Genomic DNA, 17,291 nt, shown 5'->3' with positions numbered 1-17,291 from the left:
TATATATATATATATATATATATATAAACTAATGAAAAATGTAATACCTTATCCACTTGCTCTGTCCTTCTGCTATTTCCTAATCTAGTAATACTCAACTGGGCATAGGTGGCATACCAGCATCATTTGTCGGGCTCTTAACATACCTCTATTCTACTGCCCTCATTCCTAGGTAAGTCCTCTGTGCAGTTCAGTGTATAAGATGCACTAACTTTTTCCTACTAATCTTTTCCAGGCTCTTCTGTAAGTTTATACCAACCCCTCATTTTCAGTCCTTTGTGCCACAGCACTTTTTATCATTTAAAAATCTCACACTAGGGGTAAATAATAGGAGAAGATGGAATTTTTGTGAAGATTTCAAAAGTTTTTACTCTGCTGTCTCAACTTAGCAAAATATAATGACCATAGTACCAAGACAAGGCCTTGATTTTGCCATTAATTTACAGAAGATCAGAGAAGTTATAGAAACAACTAAATAGTAAGATTACAACCTACAGATAGAAGCCGTTTCAAATACTATCAAACGTACAAGGGAGTTATTTCTTTTTTCCTGGATCTACTGCCTTTGCCCTTGAGAGGTACACTGTATTAGGAAAAAAATCACTGACTTATTAATAATGAGATCTGGGTTTAATTCCACTATCTTACTAATTTGCTCTCTGACTTCACACAAGTCCCTTAACTGCTCTGTCTCAACTATCTCATCTGTATACAGATCTGCAGATAGCAGTGGCTCATGCCTGTAATCCCAGAACTTTGGGAGGCTGAGGCGGGCCAATCACAAGGTCAGGAGTTCAAGACCAGCCTGGCCAACATGGTGAAACCCTTTCTCTACTAAAAATAAAAAATTAGCTGGGTGTGGTGGCACGCATCTGTAATCCCAGCTACTCGGGAGGCTGAGGTAGGAGAATCGCTTGAACCTGTGAGGTGGAGGTTGCAGTGAGCAGAGACCGTGTCACTGCACTCCAGCCTGGGCGACAGAGCAAGACTCCATCTCAAAGAAACAAAAATTTAAAAAAAAAATAAAAAAAAAAGATGAAGTATGAAGACCAGGAGCCAGGATACTGACTAGAAGGTTAAAGCAGTGGTGCAAGCCATAATAACATCCCAAAGTGTACAAAAAGGAATTCATTACTACTTGTAAGTCCTATCTCCATTACTATATTTTATGTTTCTTAAGTGCAGCAATATTACCATTTTTAGCGTATAAATTATGCTCTAGAGTGATGTCATACACCCTGTAGAAACATAGAATAACTAGTAAAACGTCTATTACCTTAGAATACGTACCTCTTCACTGGGAAGGGCTACATATTCAGGCTGTAGGGGTCTTGGAACTGAGAGGCCGGGTCCTGGTAAAGATACATTTGACAGACGTCTCTTTCTTACTCCACTACAGTTATTTGGAATCTTGAAGGCACATCGTTTATGGTAATTTAATCCACAGCCTAAACATATTTTACAAGGCAAAATATAAGATTAAAAAAAAAACTTTACTATTTAAGTGTGATACATAAAAACCACTGCTTCTTTTATTTAACATATTTTCTGTGAGCCACACCTATCCTAATTAAGAACCCTGATGGCAGGCTAAGTGGAAGCTAATGAATTCAAGAAGAAAAGGAAATGTGTAAAAAGGATAAGTCAGCTACAGCAGTGGTTCTTGAAGTGTGGTCCCTAAGGCAACCACCTGGAAATTTGTTAAAAATGTAAATTACAAGGCTTCACCCCAGATCTACTGAGTTAGAAACTATGGGGATGAGACCCAGCAAAGTGTGTTTTAGGATGCACAATACGGTTTGAGAACCACTGGCTTAAAGCACTGGTTAGCAAACTATTTGGTACTAGGAATCTGTACCAAATTCCTCCTGTGACATGCAAATTTTATGAAACTCAAATTTTGATGTTCCTAAATAAAGTTTTATTGGAACACAGCCATATCTATTTGTTTACATATTGTCTATGACTGGTTTCATAACGTAATAGCAGAGTTAAATCATGACAGAGACCATATGGCCAACAAAGTCTAAAACATTTACTCCCTGTCCCTCTACAGAAAAAGTTTATTGACCCTCCACCTTAGAAGACTGTTTCTTCATCAGAAATGTGCACCTGTGTCCTACTGCTAGCAATTCTAATTCAGAACAAATTTGACAATTTAGCTGAATGTAGGAGACAACTTTTTTTTTTTTTGAGACGGAGTTTCGCTCTTTCACCCAGGCTGGAGTGCAATGGTGCAATCTCGGCTCACTGCAACCTCCGCCTCCCAGGTTCAATAGATTCTCCTGCCCCAGCCTCTCAAGTAGCTGGGATTACAGGCGTAGGCCACCCCGCCTGGCTAATTTTTTGTATCTTTAGTAAAGACGGGTTTTCGCCATGTTGGCCAGGCTGATCTCAAACTTCTGACTTCAGGTGATCCACCTGCCTCGGCATCCCAAAGTGCTAGGGTTACAGGCGTGAGCCACCGTGCCTGGCCAAGAAAACTTTTTTAAAACAAAAAACAACATGAATATTTATGGAGCCATTACACTGTACTAAATATTTAACCCTATTACCCAATTTAACCATTTACTCTTCACAAAACCAGTAGGGCAGAATGTATTTTACAGAGAAATTAATCTTAAGAGGTTTAGTAATTTGCCCAAGAATATGAAGGAGTAGGTGGCAGAGACAGAATGAGTCCTGATCTCTCCAATCTAAATCCTTGTTACCACCCTAGTCAACAGCTCATCATCTTTTCACTAATAAAAAATGCAAATGTGGAATCTTATTTCAAATGACCACAAAAATTTTAGAACACCTACCTTCACATTTCAGTCCCTGACGTACCAATCCCCAGAGCATCTCACCACAGTAATCACAGAAAGTAGGAGCTTTGTAAGAATGTACATAGAGAGTATGTGGACGAATCTGGAAGTCTTCTACTGTGGCTAAAGCTTTAAAAAAGAAAAGCAGTAAAATACACCTTATATTTGTAACTGCGATGAGATTAAGAATGCTCACATATTTATTCATTTATGTCAAAGTACACAGAATCATTTTTTCTCTGAAAGTTTCACTGGACCATAAAAGTAAATTATTTTCAGCATTTAATATTTTGATTTCAAACTCTAGTTTAGGAAGTCCATTTGCTGCTAATCATTTGAGCTCCAGAAGCAGGTAGTAGGTTAGTTAATTTGGAACTCCAACAGCATTTTCTCAAAATGACAATATTACAAATAGATGTTAGGTCTACTTTAGCCAATTAAAAACTGCTTAACTTACACAGTGGGATATAGAACACTAAAGTAAAAAGTAGTATGGAACTTAACTTCTATTTACAGAAACGTTTCTGTGGAAAAAGATACTGAATCCTAACTTAGGATCCCAGGATATACTTGTCTGTCTGTTCTCCACAGTCCTAGTGGAGAGAAAGAAACTCCTTTCCCCTTAGTGAACACTGGACAGTAGACCCAAGGAACTTCCTCTCACCTCAACCTGCAAGTCATTAGCGGACAGCCTGTAGTCTGATGGGGTCCAGAGTAGAGAAGGAAGAGATGTGAGCAGGACTTCCAGGTGAGACAGGGAGCAAAACTCGTCAGGAGTGAAGAGGAAGGCAAGGATTGGGAAATACAGAGATGGTTTGGGGTTGCTGTACAGAAGATGAATGGTCACTGTAGCAGGGAGTGAGATGAATGACAGAATCAGAAATGTAAGATGAGAGGAGTGGGGACTAATAAGGAGAGAGAGGATCTCAAGAAAAGGCCCAAAGGTGAATTTGAGAAAAGGGAACTTGGTAGCAGGGTTCCAACACATAGCTGGCCAGCTTGCTTCCTTTCTTCTATCAGTTCTCCTCCTTGCCAAACAAAAAGTACTGCAGACCTACTATGTGCATTATTATGGCATTCTTTCTTCCTTTTCACTCCTTATTATCTTGCCCACATTGCTGCTGGATGAGATGGCAAACAGTGGGAATTAAAAAACAATGTATGGCAAGAATGGGTGAGGTAGAAAAAGAGAAAGGTAGAAAAAAGCCCAGTGGGACAAAAAGGGAAAGAGCATTTTTTATTTTAAAGCCACAGAAATAACCAGCATTGTAATTTCCTCTTTCGTATCTTCATTACTTCTTTTTTCCTGATTCTCTTTTCTAAACCCCAATTTTCTTCTTTTATGCTCTTTACAGAAATGGGGGTGGGGGAAGGGGAAAAAACAGAATTTCAGTGTAACTGTTTTATTTATTTGACTGAGAGAAGAGTGTATTTCTTTCAGACCAAATAACTTCCTTAGCTTAGTAACGTTCAAGTAATTCAGTTTATTTTCCTGTCCTGATTTTTTCTTTTTTTTTTTTTTTTTGACAGAGTCTTGCTCTGTTGCCCAGGCTGGAGTGCAGTGGCGCGATCTCAGCTCGCTGCAAGCTACGCCTCCCAGGTTCACACCATTCTCCTGCCTCAGCCTCCCAAGTAGCTGGGACTAGGCGTCCACCACCACGCCTGGCCAAATTTTTTTTGTATTTTTAGTAGAGAGGGGGTTTCACTGTGTTAGCAAGGATGGTCTCGATCTCCTGGCCTCGTGATCTGCCTGCCTCGGTGTCCGAAAGTGCTGGGATTACAGGCGTGAGCCACCGCGCCTGGCCTTTCTTTTTTTTTTTTTTAAAGAGACAAGTCTCCCTCTGTTGTCCAGGAGGAAGTGCGGTGGTGTGACTATGGCCCAATGTAGCCTCAATCACCCAGGATCAGACAGTCCTCCCACCTTATCCTCCCAAGCAGCTAAGACTACAGTTGCATGTGACCATGCCTGGCTTTTTTTTTTTTTTTTTTTTTAATTTTTAGTAGAGATGAGGTATGCTGCTCAGGCTGGTCTCAAACTCCTGAGATAAGCAATCCTGCCTCAGCCTCCCAAAGTGCTGGGCTTACAGGTGTGAGCCACGGTTGCCAGCTATTTTTCTTTCTTTTTTTTTTTGAGACGGAGTCTCGCACTGTCCCCAGGCTGGAGTGCAGCGGCGCCATCTCGGCTCACTGCAAGCTCCACCTCCCGGGTTCACACCATTCTCCTGCCTCAGTCTCCCGAGCAGCTGGGACTACAGGCGCCTGCCACCACGCCCAGCTAATTTTTTGCATTTTTTAGTAGAGACGGGGTTTCACAGTGTTAGCCAGGATGGTCTTGATCTCCTGACCTCGTGATCTGCCCGCCTCGGCCTCCCAAAGTGCTGGGATTACAGGCGTGAGCCACCGTGCCTGGCCTATTTTTCTTTCTTAATGGTGATATAACATTCCTGAAAGGAAAAATCATATGGTGACCATTATTAGAGATGAAAGAAATTAAGTAACAATAGTACAAAGACCAAATATAATTGAATTGCAGCATTTAGTACAGAAAATTAGGCTCTTTGGGGGGAAAAGGCAGTAACATTTAAAAAGCCACTTACTTACCTGAAAGAACCACTTCTACTAGGTCTCCTTCATGTATTTCATCTGCTGAGGTAATCAGCTGCAAAATATTTTCTGAGTTCATGTCATGGCGAAAGAGAAGAATTTTGTCATACATGCCAAAGAATCCACACTCTGGAAACTGAGGGATAATAGTCCTATATCAGTATAACCACAACTTTCTACTTTTACAGGTAAATGTTTCAATTTTATCAAAGAATTTAAAACATAGTGTTTTAACCTAACAGCATTTGCTAACCACTCTATTGATACCTAAATGGTGATCCACATACTCAAGCATCCTGGTTAATATTAAAGTTCAAGAGAAATAGAAAAGTAAATTTACAAATAAATAATCATTCATGACTTTAAAATACTTGTCTCTTACAAATACAGGATTTCTATATTCAGTTAGTGATGGAGAATATAATCTTAAACCTATTGCTACTGTATTCTTAGCCTGAAAGATAAGCAGTCTTTCCAGCACCTTGAGACATGCTGCTCTAGATATTTCAAAATTCTGCAGTAGATCTCAGTATTATAAATGCTCACTGACTTATTTGGGTTCCTCATAAAATATCCTTTAATAAATGACACCATGTCACCTGCCTGCATCAAATGGTCTGATATGAATCAGTCTCACTAAACTAAATGCATTTGTCACAGAGATGTTGCTGAAGATATCGTTTACCTATTTCATGTTGTAGCCCTTCTCTGTGAAGACCCACCCATAAAATAACTTAATCTGGTTGATTTTATAACATGAACAATTTGCTCATGTAAGTTAACATGTTTTCCCGTTTACTTTGCCCAACAGAAAAAGCACAGCCAAATTTGTAGCCCAATTTTACCATCAGTCTTGGATCTTACAGAACGTGTTTTAGGTGCAAACACTAACCGAGCTTCATCTCATTTTCTGGCCTTAATTTTCTCATTAGAAAACTCCTGTATATACTTCTAAAGAGTTCTCAAAATTTTTTTTTGAGACAGGGTCTTGTTCTGTTGCTCAGGATGAGTACAGTGATGTGATCACAGTTCATCACTGCAGCCTCAAACTCCGAGGCTCAAGTGATCCTCCCACCTCAGCCTCCCAAGTATTTGGGACCACAGATGCATGCCACCACTGCCAGCTAATTTTTTATGTTTTGTAGAGACAGGGGTCTCCCTGTGTTGCCCAGGCTGGTGTTGAGCTTCTAGACTCAAGTGATTCCCCCACCTCAGCCTCCCAAAGTGCTGGGATTAGAGGCATGAGCCACCACAACTGGCCTCTCAAATCTTTTTTTAAAGTTAAATTAAAAAAAAATTAAAAACAATGATTAATTAGAAAGTTACAAGTTTATAGTTTTTTTAACCAGGGTAAATTATGGAAAAGTACAGAAATATTTAGAATTTTTGTAAAACAAATTCTCCTTTTGAGTCACCAATAGTATTTGTAAAACCTCATAGTATGCTTTAACATATATCTAACAGTGTAAGAATTCTCAATTAAAAAATACAAGTGAAAATACAAATCCAAAAAATTAAATTTTCATTTTAATTTTAAAATTAAAATTTTACTAAATTTTATCGAATTATTAAGTTGGAGAATAAAATATCTTCATAACTTAGTTACAACAATTTGTAAGGACAAAGGACTCCACATTCCATCTCATTAAAACTCTAAGGCCAGATGCGGTGGCTCACGCCTGTAATCCCAGCACTTTGGAAGGCCAAGGCAGGCAGATCATCTGAGGTCAGGAGTTCGAGACCAGCCTGGACAACATGGTGAAACCCTGTCTCTAATAAAAATACAAAAATTAGCCAGGTGTGGTGGTGCATGTCTGTAGTCCCAGCTACTTGGGAGGCTGAGGCAAGAGAATCACTTGAATCTGGGAGATGGGAGGTTGCTGTGAGCCAAGACTGCACAACTGCACTCCAGCCTGGGTGACAGAATGAGACTCCGTCACAAACAAACAAACTCACTCTACTATTTGTATAATTTTATAAAACTGATTTCAAAAAGGCAGACTTATTGCATGTCTGGTAAGTGCAAGATACTGGCCCCACGGTTTGTAAAGACAGAACAGTCCTTATCTTCCAGGAACTTACAATCTAGTAGGAAGACAGAAACAAACAAAAATATATATAGTATGGCAAATAACAAAATTAAAATAAAAAAATTATAGAAGGAGGAGGAATAAAAAATGTTAACTGGGAAGGTGGAGTAGAGGGATTCAGTATGATATTTGAGCAGAACAAAAAAAGAGAAGCAGAGTTTCCATAGGTTGAAAGTGTAAGTGTCATCAATGAGAAGTTACAAAGTAAACGGAAGAAGGTAAGTGGAGCCTTGAGACTAAAGAATGAGATGGGGGAAAGTTGGGTATAAAGAGGGCAGAAAAGCACAGGGAACCCCACTGGCGCTACACTAACAGAGAAACCTGTTACTATGTTCAAACTTTGCCACCTAACTATAGCACCTATAGCACCTTTTCTAAGGTGCTTAGAAAGGTTGCTTAACTTCTCTAAATCAGTTACTTGTTTATAAAATGGAGGATCATAGGAGTTATAGGCTGGCTTTATAAGGTTCTTATCAAAATTAAATTACTTGATGGCTGTAAAAGTCTCAGCACTGTGATCCATAAACACCAGTGGTTTATATTACTAAGGTATACCTAAGAGGGAGAAGAGACATAGGGTTTCAGAGAAAGGCAGGAACATGATTAAATCTGTGATTTATAAAGATAATGCTGACAGCATTGTGTAGAGGAACAGGAACAGGAAGAGACCAGAGAGCAAGATGCTGAAGAAAGGGTGACACTATCAGTCAGAAAAGTATCAGTCTGAATTATACAGCAAGTAAATGGAAAGAGACAAGGACATTTCTCTCCAGAAACTATAGCAAGTAAATGGAAAAAGACAAGGGAATTTCTCTCCAGAAACTATCTTTGATAAATCATATGGCTCATCAATACGGTTTTGACTAAACCAGAAGTCCTGAATAATGGTAACTGAAGACCTAAATAATAAACACACCAAGAGAAGGAAAACAACATTAAAATAATTAATGTATGATTGGAAAAAATAAATATAACCTTCTTAATAAACACATGGCCTAATGAAAAATAATATCAACATGAAGTTGGTATTAAGAGACTTAAAAGCATATAAAGAAATTACAGTGAGATATTACAAAATATTTAAAATAGACATATGTATATTAGAGGCTAGAAAGCTGTTGGTAATGATAAAGAATAAAGCCATTTCAACGTGTTTTCATACTATACTCATCTATACAACAGACAGATTATAATAACCAGCCTGTGAAAAAGATTTCTGCTATTCGTGACTATGATTTATAGGTATGTTTGGCAGTGTATTTAGAAATTATGTAAGAGTCCAAAATAAAAACATGAGAAGTCTTGAGACATGTGTATATTAAAGATATACACCTAAAAAGAAATACACCATGAGCACACATTCATTATGAAGAATTATACAGAACAAACAAAAACCAAACTGTTAATGAATTGAATATACAAGGATTTACTGTTCCTGATTTTGAAAAATTCAGAAAATAGGTTTTCAAGCAGGAGTGGATCTCTAAACAATGTCTTATTTCTGGCCACACGTCAGAACCACCTGTGGAGCTTAAAACAAAGGATGCTTAGGCTATCACTTCAGGTTTATGGTTAAGCTCCTGGGGAATAGGCGGTGAACACCTGAATTTTAAATTTACTTTAAAAATATTACTCAATGTATATATTATATACACTCTTTAAAAAATCTACTTTTAAAAATACTTTAAAATTTATAGAAAATGTAGACAATAGTACAGAGTTCCTGTATACTACCCCATACCCAGTTTCCCCTATTATTAACATTTTACATTAGTTACATGTTATATTTATTACAATTAATAACCCAATAGCCATACACTATCATTAACTAAGGCTCATACTTTATTCAGATTTCCTTAGTTTTCACCTAATATCTTTTTTCTGTTTAAGAATCCCATCCATACCATATCACCTTTAACTGTTATGTCCCCATAGGCCCCTTTTGGGCTGTGTTAGTTTCTCAGACTTTGCTGGATTTTGACAATCCTGGCTGTTTTGAGAAGTACTGGTCAGGTATATTGTCGGATGCCTCTCTACTGGATTTTGTTTGATGTTCTTCTCATTATTAGTGGGGTGATGGGTTTTGGGGAGGCAGACCACAGAGGTAAAGTGCCATTCTCACTGCATTCTACCAAGGGCACCTACTATCAACATGACATCACTGCTGATGTTGGTTGAGGCAGTGTTTGTCAGGATTCTCCACTGCAAAGCTACTTTCCCCCCACCCTTTTCTATACATACTCTTTGGAAGTAAGTCACTATGAGCAGAGCACTTAAGAAGTGGAAAGGTTTGTCTGTTTCCTTTCCTTGAAGGTGGAGTATCTACACAAATTATTTGAAATTCTTCTAAATGGGAGATTTATCTATTTTCCCCCACTTATTTATTCATCCAATCATTTACATATATATCAATAGAGACTCATGGATATTTACTTTATACTTTCAGATACAATATATACTCTTTTAAAATACAACTTTATTTATTTTTGAATAGGCAATTATTCAAAGTTCAAAAGGCAAAAAAGAGTAGAAGGCACACCTACGCCCTAGCTGCCTCATTAACTGTCCCGTAGTCAGCAGTATTGCCAGTTTTCTCAGAATCCTTCCGAAAATATTTTACATATCAAATAAACATGAATATACCTTTCCTTCATTTTACACAAATGGCAGCACGCTATAAACACTGTTCTGCAGCTTGCTTTTTTTTCACTTAGCAATATATTTTAGACATCATTCCATTAAAAAAGTTCTTATTCTTTTTTTTTTTTTTTAACAGATGTATAGTTTTCTTTTACCAGTCCCTACTAATGGGTTATGGGGTAAGCAATAAAACTAATGCCAAACTGCCTTTGTTAAAATAATCATCCATCTAAGTATATAATCTTAACCAAGTTACTTAACCTCAGTTTTTCCATCTGTAAAATAGTGTGCCTACTTCATAAAATTATCATAATACGTTAATATATATATACAAAGAACTTAGTGTCCTTTTCAATTTTTTTCATCAATGTTTTACACTTTTCATTGTAGAGATCTTTCACTTCTTTGGTTAAGCTTATTCCTAGGTATTTTATTTATAGCTATGGTAAATGGGATAATTTTCATGGTTTCTATTTCAGAATGTTCACTGTTGGCATACAGAAATGCTACTGATTTCTGTATGTTGATTTTGTATCCTACATCTTTACTTAATTCATTTATCAGTTCTAATGGTTTTTTGGCAGAGTCTTTAGGTTTTTCTAAATATAAGATCATATCATCTGCAAAAAAAGATAATTTGACGTCTTCCTTTCCAATCTGGATACCGTCTATTTCTTTCTCTTGTCTAATTGCTCTAGTTAAGAATTCCAGTATTAGGTTGAATCAAAGTTGTGAATGTGGGCATCCTTGTCTTGTTTCAGATCTTAAGAGGAAAGGCTTTCAGTTTTTCCGCATTCAGTATACCAGCTGCATGTTTGTCATATATGGCCCTTACTGTCTTGATGGATGTTCCTTCTATACCCAGTTTGTTGACAGTTTTTATTACGAAGTTTTCATTGTGTTGATTTTTACTGAATTTTTTTTTTTGGCATCTATTGAGATGACCATATGGGTTTTGGTCTTCATTCTGTTGATGTGACATATCATGTTTAATGATTTGTGTATGCTGAACCATCCTTATATTCTAGAAGAAAACAATGGGTAAACACTCCAGGACATTAGTCTGGGCAAAGATTCCTTGAGTAAGACCTGAAAAGCACAGCTAGGCAAAACAAAAATGGACAAAGGTGATCATATCAAGCTAAAAAGTTGGGCACAGTGGCTCACTGGTAATCCTAGCACTCTGGGAGGCCGAGGCGGTGGATTGCCTGAGCTCAGGAGTTCAAGACCAGCCTGGTCAACATGGTGAAACACCATCTCTACTAAAACACACACACACACACACACACAAGCTTCTGCAAGGAAATAATTAACAAGTGAAGCGACAACCTACACAATGGGAGAAAGTATTTGCAAACTATTCAACTGACAAGTGGTTAATAACCAGAATATATAAGGAGCTCAAATGACTCAACAACAACAAAAAAAGAAAATCCAATTAAAAAATAAGCAAAAGATCTAAATAATACATTTCTCAAAAGAAGACATACAAATGCCAAATTGGTATATGAAAAAATACTCAACATTCACTAATCATCAGAGAAATGCAAATCAAAACCACAATGAGATATCATCTCATCTCAAAATGGCTTTTATGAAAAAGACAAAAAATTAAAGATATTAGTGAGGATGCAAAAAAAGGGGAATACTCATATACTATTGGTGGAAATGTAAATGAGTACAGTCACTATGAAAAACAGTATGGAGGTTGCTAAAAATAAAACTACCATAGGATCCAGCAATCTTGCTGGTAGGTATCTACCCAAAAGAAAAGAAATAAAAATATCAGAAAGATACCTGCACTTCCATGGTTACCGCAGCAAAATTCACAATAGCCACAATAGGGAATCAACCTAAGTGTCCATCAATGGATAAATGGATACAGAAAACGTGATACACATACATGGTGGAATATTATTCAGTCATGAAAATAATGAAATCCTATAATTTCTAACAACATGGACAGAAGTGAGGAACAACATTTCGGTTGGTGAAATAAGCCAGGCACAGAAAGACAAGTATTGCATGTTCTCACTCGTATGTGAAAAATTAAAAAAAATTTGACCTCGTGGAGACAGAGAATAGAATGAAGACTACCAGAGGCCCTGAAGGGTAGCGGCCAGGGCGAATAAAGGGGTTGGTTAATGATTATAAAACTACAGTTAGATAGAAAAAATAAGATCTAGTGTTTGGTAGCATGATAGGGAGACTATAGTTAACAACAATTTATTGTATATTTCAAAATAACTAGAAGAGTAGAACTGGAATGTTCCTAACACAATGAAATGATAAATATTTAAGGTGATAGATATCCCAATTACCCTCATTTGATCATTATGCATTGTATGCTTGTATCAAAATATCACATGTACCTCATAAATAGGTACAACTATTATTTATCCAGAAAAACAGAAATAAAAGAGATTAGAACTCCTGATAAGCTAAATACACCTTAGTTATTACAAACTCTTGTGAGTATGTGCAATACCCCATGAGTAATCCTATGTACATATCTTTTCCCACTTTTTGAGTATGAATATGAGATAACTTTCTAGGAGATTTGCTGGCTCAAAGAAAGCACATATTTGAAGTTTGTAGATACTGCCAAATTGCTCTTTATGGAGGTCAAACCAATTTATACTTTTGCGAGTAATATACTGAGTATGTACTTGTTTTGCCATGTTTTTATAGTGTATTATCAAACTTGTTGACTTTAGATGAAAAATGGTATTTTTGTAGTTTTTTTTTTTTTTGAGACGGAGTCTTGCTCTGTCGCCCGGACTGGAGTGCAGTGGCCAGATTTCCCAGGTTTACGCCATTCTCCTGCCTCAGCCTCCCGAGTAGCTGGGACTACAGGCGCCCGCCACCTCGCCCGCCTAGTTTTTTGTATTTTTAGTAGAGACAGGGTTTCACCGTGTTAGCCAGGATGGTCTCGATCTCCTGACCTCGTGATCCGCCCGTCTTGGCCTCCCAAAGTGCTAGGATTACAGGCTTGAGCCACCGTGCCCGGCATATTTTTGTAGTTTTAACTTGTATTTCTTTTATTACAAGAAGTTGAACATTTTTCATATGCTTAAGTGAATCTGTATTTCCTTTTCTGTAAATTAGGAATTCATATCTTTGCTTACTTTTAATGGATTGATCATCTTTAGAACTCTAAATCCAATTATTCCTCAGAATGATTTTCATTATGTGGAGACCTTAATAAGTCCTGAACAACATATCAAAAACCATAAACAAAAATACTTTATATTCCAAAGTATGTATGTTGAATTTCTCAAAATGATTTGACACCAGTGAAACCTAAGAGAGCTTTTAATAGCTTCTTGTTCTAAATCAGACTTCAGGAGAACAAAGAACAAAGGAGAAGAGCATTTTTTTTTTCTTTCAGTTGTATAATTTGAAAAGGAGAAAATATTTTGGGAAACTAATTAAAACCAATTCTTGATTACATTTTTTGAGTAGGGGTCTCCCTCTGCCGCCCATAATGTAGTGGCTTGATCATGGCTCACTGCAACCTCAAACTCCTGGGCTCAAGCAATCCTTTAGCCTCAGCCTCCCAAAGTGCTGAGATTACAGGCATAAGTCACCTTTCCTGGCCCTTAATTACATTTGTGACTCTGCTATATCACTAATAGAGTCAAAAGGGGTGGGGGCAGAAACCTATACTAATGATGTTATCTCTATAGTCTTCAAAATACAATTCTTGCCCAATAAAATGCTGTATATGTATCCCTTCTAAACATTCTATTCTCCTGAGAGGGAAGAAGTTTGGAAAAGCAGCAGAGGTGATGACATGTTTGAGTAATTGTCAGTAATTGTCACTGGCTATTATTTTATTTAGTCCTCTAGGGCAATGATCCTCAGCTGGGATGATTTTGCCCCCAGAAGCTATATGACAATGTCCTGAGACATTTTTGGTTTTCACAACTTGAGCTACTAGCATTCAGTGGGTAGAACACTGTAGAACACACAGGGCAGCCTCCCCAAGAATTAGCCCACCCAAAATGTCAATAGTGCTGAAGTTGAGAAATCCTGCTTTAGGGAATAAAAGAGTCAAGAGAATAGAGAGGCTGGGAAATGTAGAAGTAGTTGGCAACCTTTTGAAAACTAGACAAGTCCATAATTCCTTACCTAGCCTACCTCATCCTTGATTAAAAGAAAGAGGAAATTAAAGAAACAGCATGGTAGAAGCAAAACAGGCCTTGAATTTGGCCTCTTTCCAACTGCTCCCCCATCCCTCCAGATTTTCTGGATTTGCTTACTACAAACTGTGCCAATGACCCCTCTTGACTGTGCAAAATGAAGTATTTTCCCAGCCCATATGGGAATGTAACAGAATTTCATCACAGTTATTAAATTTCCACCCTCATGCACTCTGCTCACTTCAGATTCTTTGCTTTTGCATTAAAGATTACTTCAATAATTTTAAAAAATAATCTTATCTTTCTGTAACCATTTTAGACGTTACTTTTTACAGCATTAACTTAACATTTTTAAGTAAAAGTTTCCAGCAGTTGCAAACAAAATTATTTTAAGCAACACTTATTTTGAAAGTAATTTAAGGTGAACCATTTCAAGTTCATGTCGTTAAAATGTCAGTAAAATTCTGGTAAGGTAGGAAGCTTCCAAGTTATTTCACTTGGTCAAACATAATTTTTGCACTTTAACAATGGCTTCAGAATTTCACATTATCTGAATGAATAATTTATCACTATGCCCTTTAAAATTTTTTTTTTTAGAGACGCGGTCTTACCATATTGCCCAGGCTGGTCTCCACCTCCTGGACTCAAGCAATCATTCTGCCTCAAGCCTCCCAAAGTGCTGATGATAAGAGACAGAAGGCAGAGAAATACTAGGCAGATAGGGGTGGGTCCCGATGAAACCCCACCTTCAAGATGAAAAGCCTGAAACCGGTGGCCCAAAGTGAGAACTTCTATCTCTGTTTGCCTGCTCTCTCCTGACTGGTTCTTTTTTTTATTTTTTTATTTTTTTGAGATGGAGTCTCGCTCTGTCGCCCGGGCTGGAGTGCAGTGGCCGGATGTCGGCTCACTGCAAGCTCCGCCTCCCGGGTTTATGCCATTCTCCTGCCTCAGCCTCCCGAGTAGCTGGGACTACAGGCGCCTGCCACCTCACCCGGCTAGTTTTTGTATTTTTTAGTAGAGACGGGGTTTCACACCGTGTTAGCCAGGATGGTCTCGATCAGCTGACCTCGTGATCCGCCCATCTCGGCCTCCCAAAGTGCTGGGATTACAGGCTTGAGCCACCGCACTCGGCCCTGACTGGTTCTTTCTGAATGTCTTTTTACCAACTGAATGTTGCCTTTTCCAAAACTACCTACAGCCTGCCCCCGGCCCAACCCCCGTCCTATGCCTATAAAGACCCCAGACTCAGCGAGTAGAGAGAGAGAAGCAGCTTGACTGGAGAGTGGTGACTTGACATTGGTGGGACAGCTGGACTTTGGAGAGATGGCCTGACTACGGGGAAGAGCCGTTGAACCTCAGGGGAAGATTACCTGCCTGTCCCGTCCCCTCTTCCACGTCCTACTCTGCTGAGTGCCATTTCCCATCGCTTACAGCCTTCACCATCCTTCAAGTGTCTGGGGAACCTCATTGTTCTTAGATGTCAGACAAGTGCTGGAGACCCAACAAGTGCTGGTACCCAAAAAAAAGGCTGTCATATAGGCCCTTTCCCCTTGCTGGCGGAGGGCAGCCACCCCACACGATGAGGCAAGGGGCCCACTGAGCTGGTAACACACTGCTGTCCACAGACGGCAGAGCTAAGAGACTATTATATCTTCTGGGGCCTCTGGGGGGGTTTGCAGGCACCCCTACCTGGGTGCCGCTGTGGGGCCTGCACAAAGTCTGCTCCTGCCATCGCTCAAGGCGACTAGCCAGATCCTGCACTCGTTTGCTCACATGTTCCCTCCCAAAGGAGGTGGAATGTGGCGACTGAGTATACAGGACAATCCGTCCCAAGTCCGATGAAGAGGTCGAGAAAAAATCCTACTTCACTGAGATTACAGGTGTGAGCTGCTGCGCCCAGCCAGTATGTACTTTTTTAAAAAGAAGAATGAAGGTTTTATTCTAAATGCAATGGGAAACGATTGAAGTTTAACATACATTTACTTTTAAAGTGTACTTGATATATAATAAGTATACTGATCTTAATTAGAAGCTTGATAGCTTTATAAGCATACGCACACCCCACATAACCACCACTCAGGTCAAGATATAGATTATCAGCATCCCAAGTTTCTTCGAAAGCATTTGAGACACTGAATACCAACATCATTTTAAAAATCAGCATCACAAGTTTCTTCAAATGCATCTGAGACACTGAATAGCAAACTCATTTTAAAATTTGATACCAAATAAATCTTCACAAGTCTTTTTAAACATAAACTCAATCATAGTAAATAAGCTCCATGAGGAAAAGGATATTCTCTTTTCAGGTTCCTCCTGAATCCCCAAGCACTTTGTACTTAACAGGTACTTACGGGAGAAGAAAAAAAAAAAGCGTTGACTATTGAGCAACTAATTTAGCACTAATAAATTACACAGAAACAAATCTAATATTAACATCAATTTTAGGAAAATATTTAATTGGAGAGAAGCAGCTCAATGATTCTGTTTCTAAATACAGACGTAAGAACTACAGATGAGTCAATCAGAAACTTACTCAACATGGACTTGAATTTATTAACTTTCATCATTAACCTCAACCCAGAATTTTTTGGATATGAAATATCATAAGAGGCCAGGCATGGTGGCTCACGCCTGTAATCCCAGCACTTTGGGAGGCTGCAGCAGGTGGATCACCTGAGGACAGGAGTTTGAGACCAGCCTGGCCAACATGCTGAAACCCCGTCTCTAATAAAGATACAAAAAATTAGCTAGGTGTGGTGGCGGGTGCCTGTAATCCCAGCTACTTGGGAGGTTGGGGCAGGAGAATCACTTGAACCTGGGAGGTGGAGGTTACAGCGAGCTGAAATTGCACCACTGCACTCCAGCCTGGGTGAAAGAGCAAAACTCCGTCTCAAAAAAAAAAAAAAGAAAAATTATCCAGTGTGGTGGTGTGCACTTGTAGTCCCAGCTACTCAGGAGGCTGAGGCAGGAGAATCATTTGAACCCAGGTTACAGCGAGCTGA

The 17,291-nt window shown here is 38.6% G+C and overlaps 1 protein-coding gene across 1 annotated transcript in view; it reads right to left on the bottom strand.

Moving 5' to 3' along the window:
* PRKD3 (protein kinase D3) overlaps positions 1-17,291 on the bottom strand; it is a 71,725-nt gene that overhangs the window by 41,404 nt on the left and 13,030 nt on the right. Inside the window, exons 2-4 of the mRNA XM_011935974.1 lie at positions 5,409-5,547; positions 2,805-2,936; positions 1,291-1,448 (exon numbers count right to left, since the gene is read on the bottom strand). Coding sequence (XP_011791364.1) covers positions 1,291-1,448; positions 2,805-2,936; positions 5,409-5,547 — 429 coding nt within the window. The remainder of the gene's footprint in view (positions 1-1,290; positions 1,449-2,804; positions 2,937-5,408; positions 5,548-17,291) is intronic.

Source organism: Colobus angolensis, unplaced genomic scaffold (assembly GCF_000951035.1).
Source record: "Colobus angolensis palliatus isolate OR3802 unplaced genomic scaffold, Cang.pa_1.0 Scaffold15, whole genome shotgun sequence".
Classification (NCBI taxonomy): domain Eukaryota; kingdom Metazoa; phylum Chordata; class Mammalia; order Primates; family Cercopithecidae; genus Colobus; species Colobus angolensis.
Note: the sequence above shows the minus strand (reverse complement) of the source record. Positions and strands in the feature narration are given on the sequence as shown.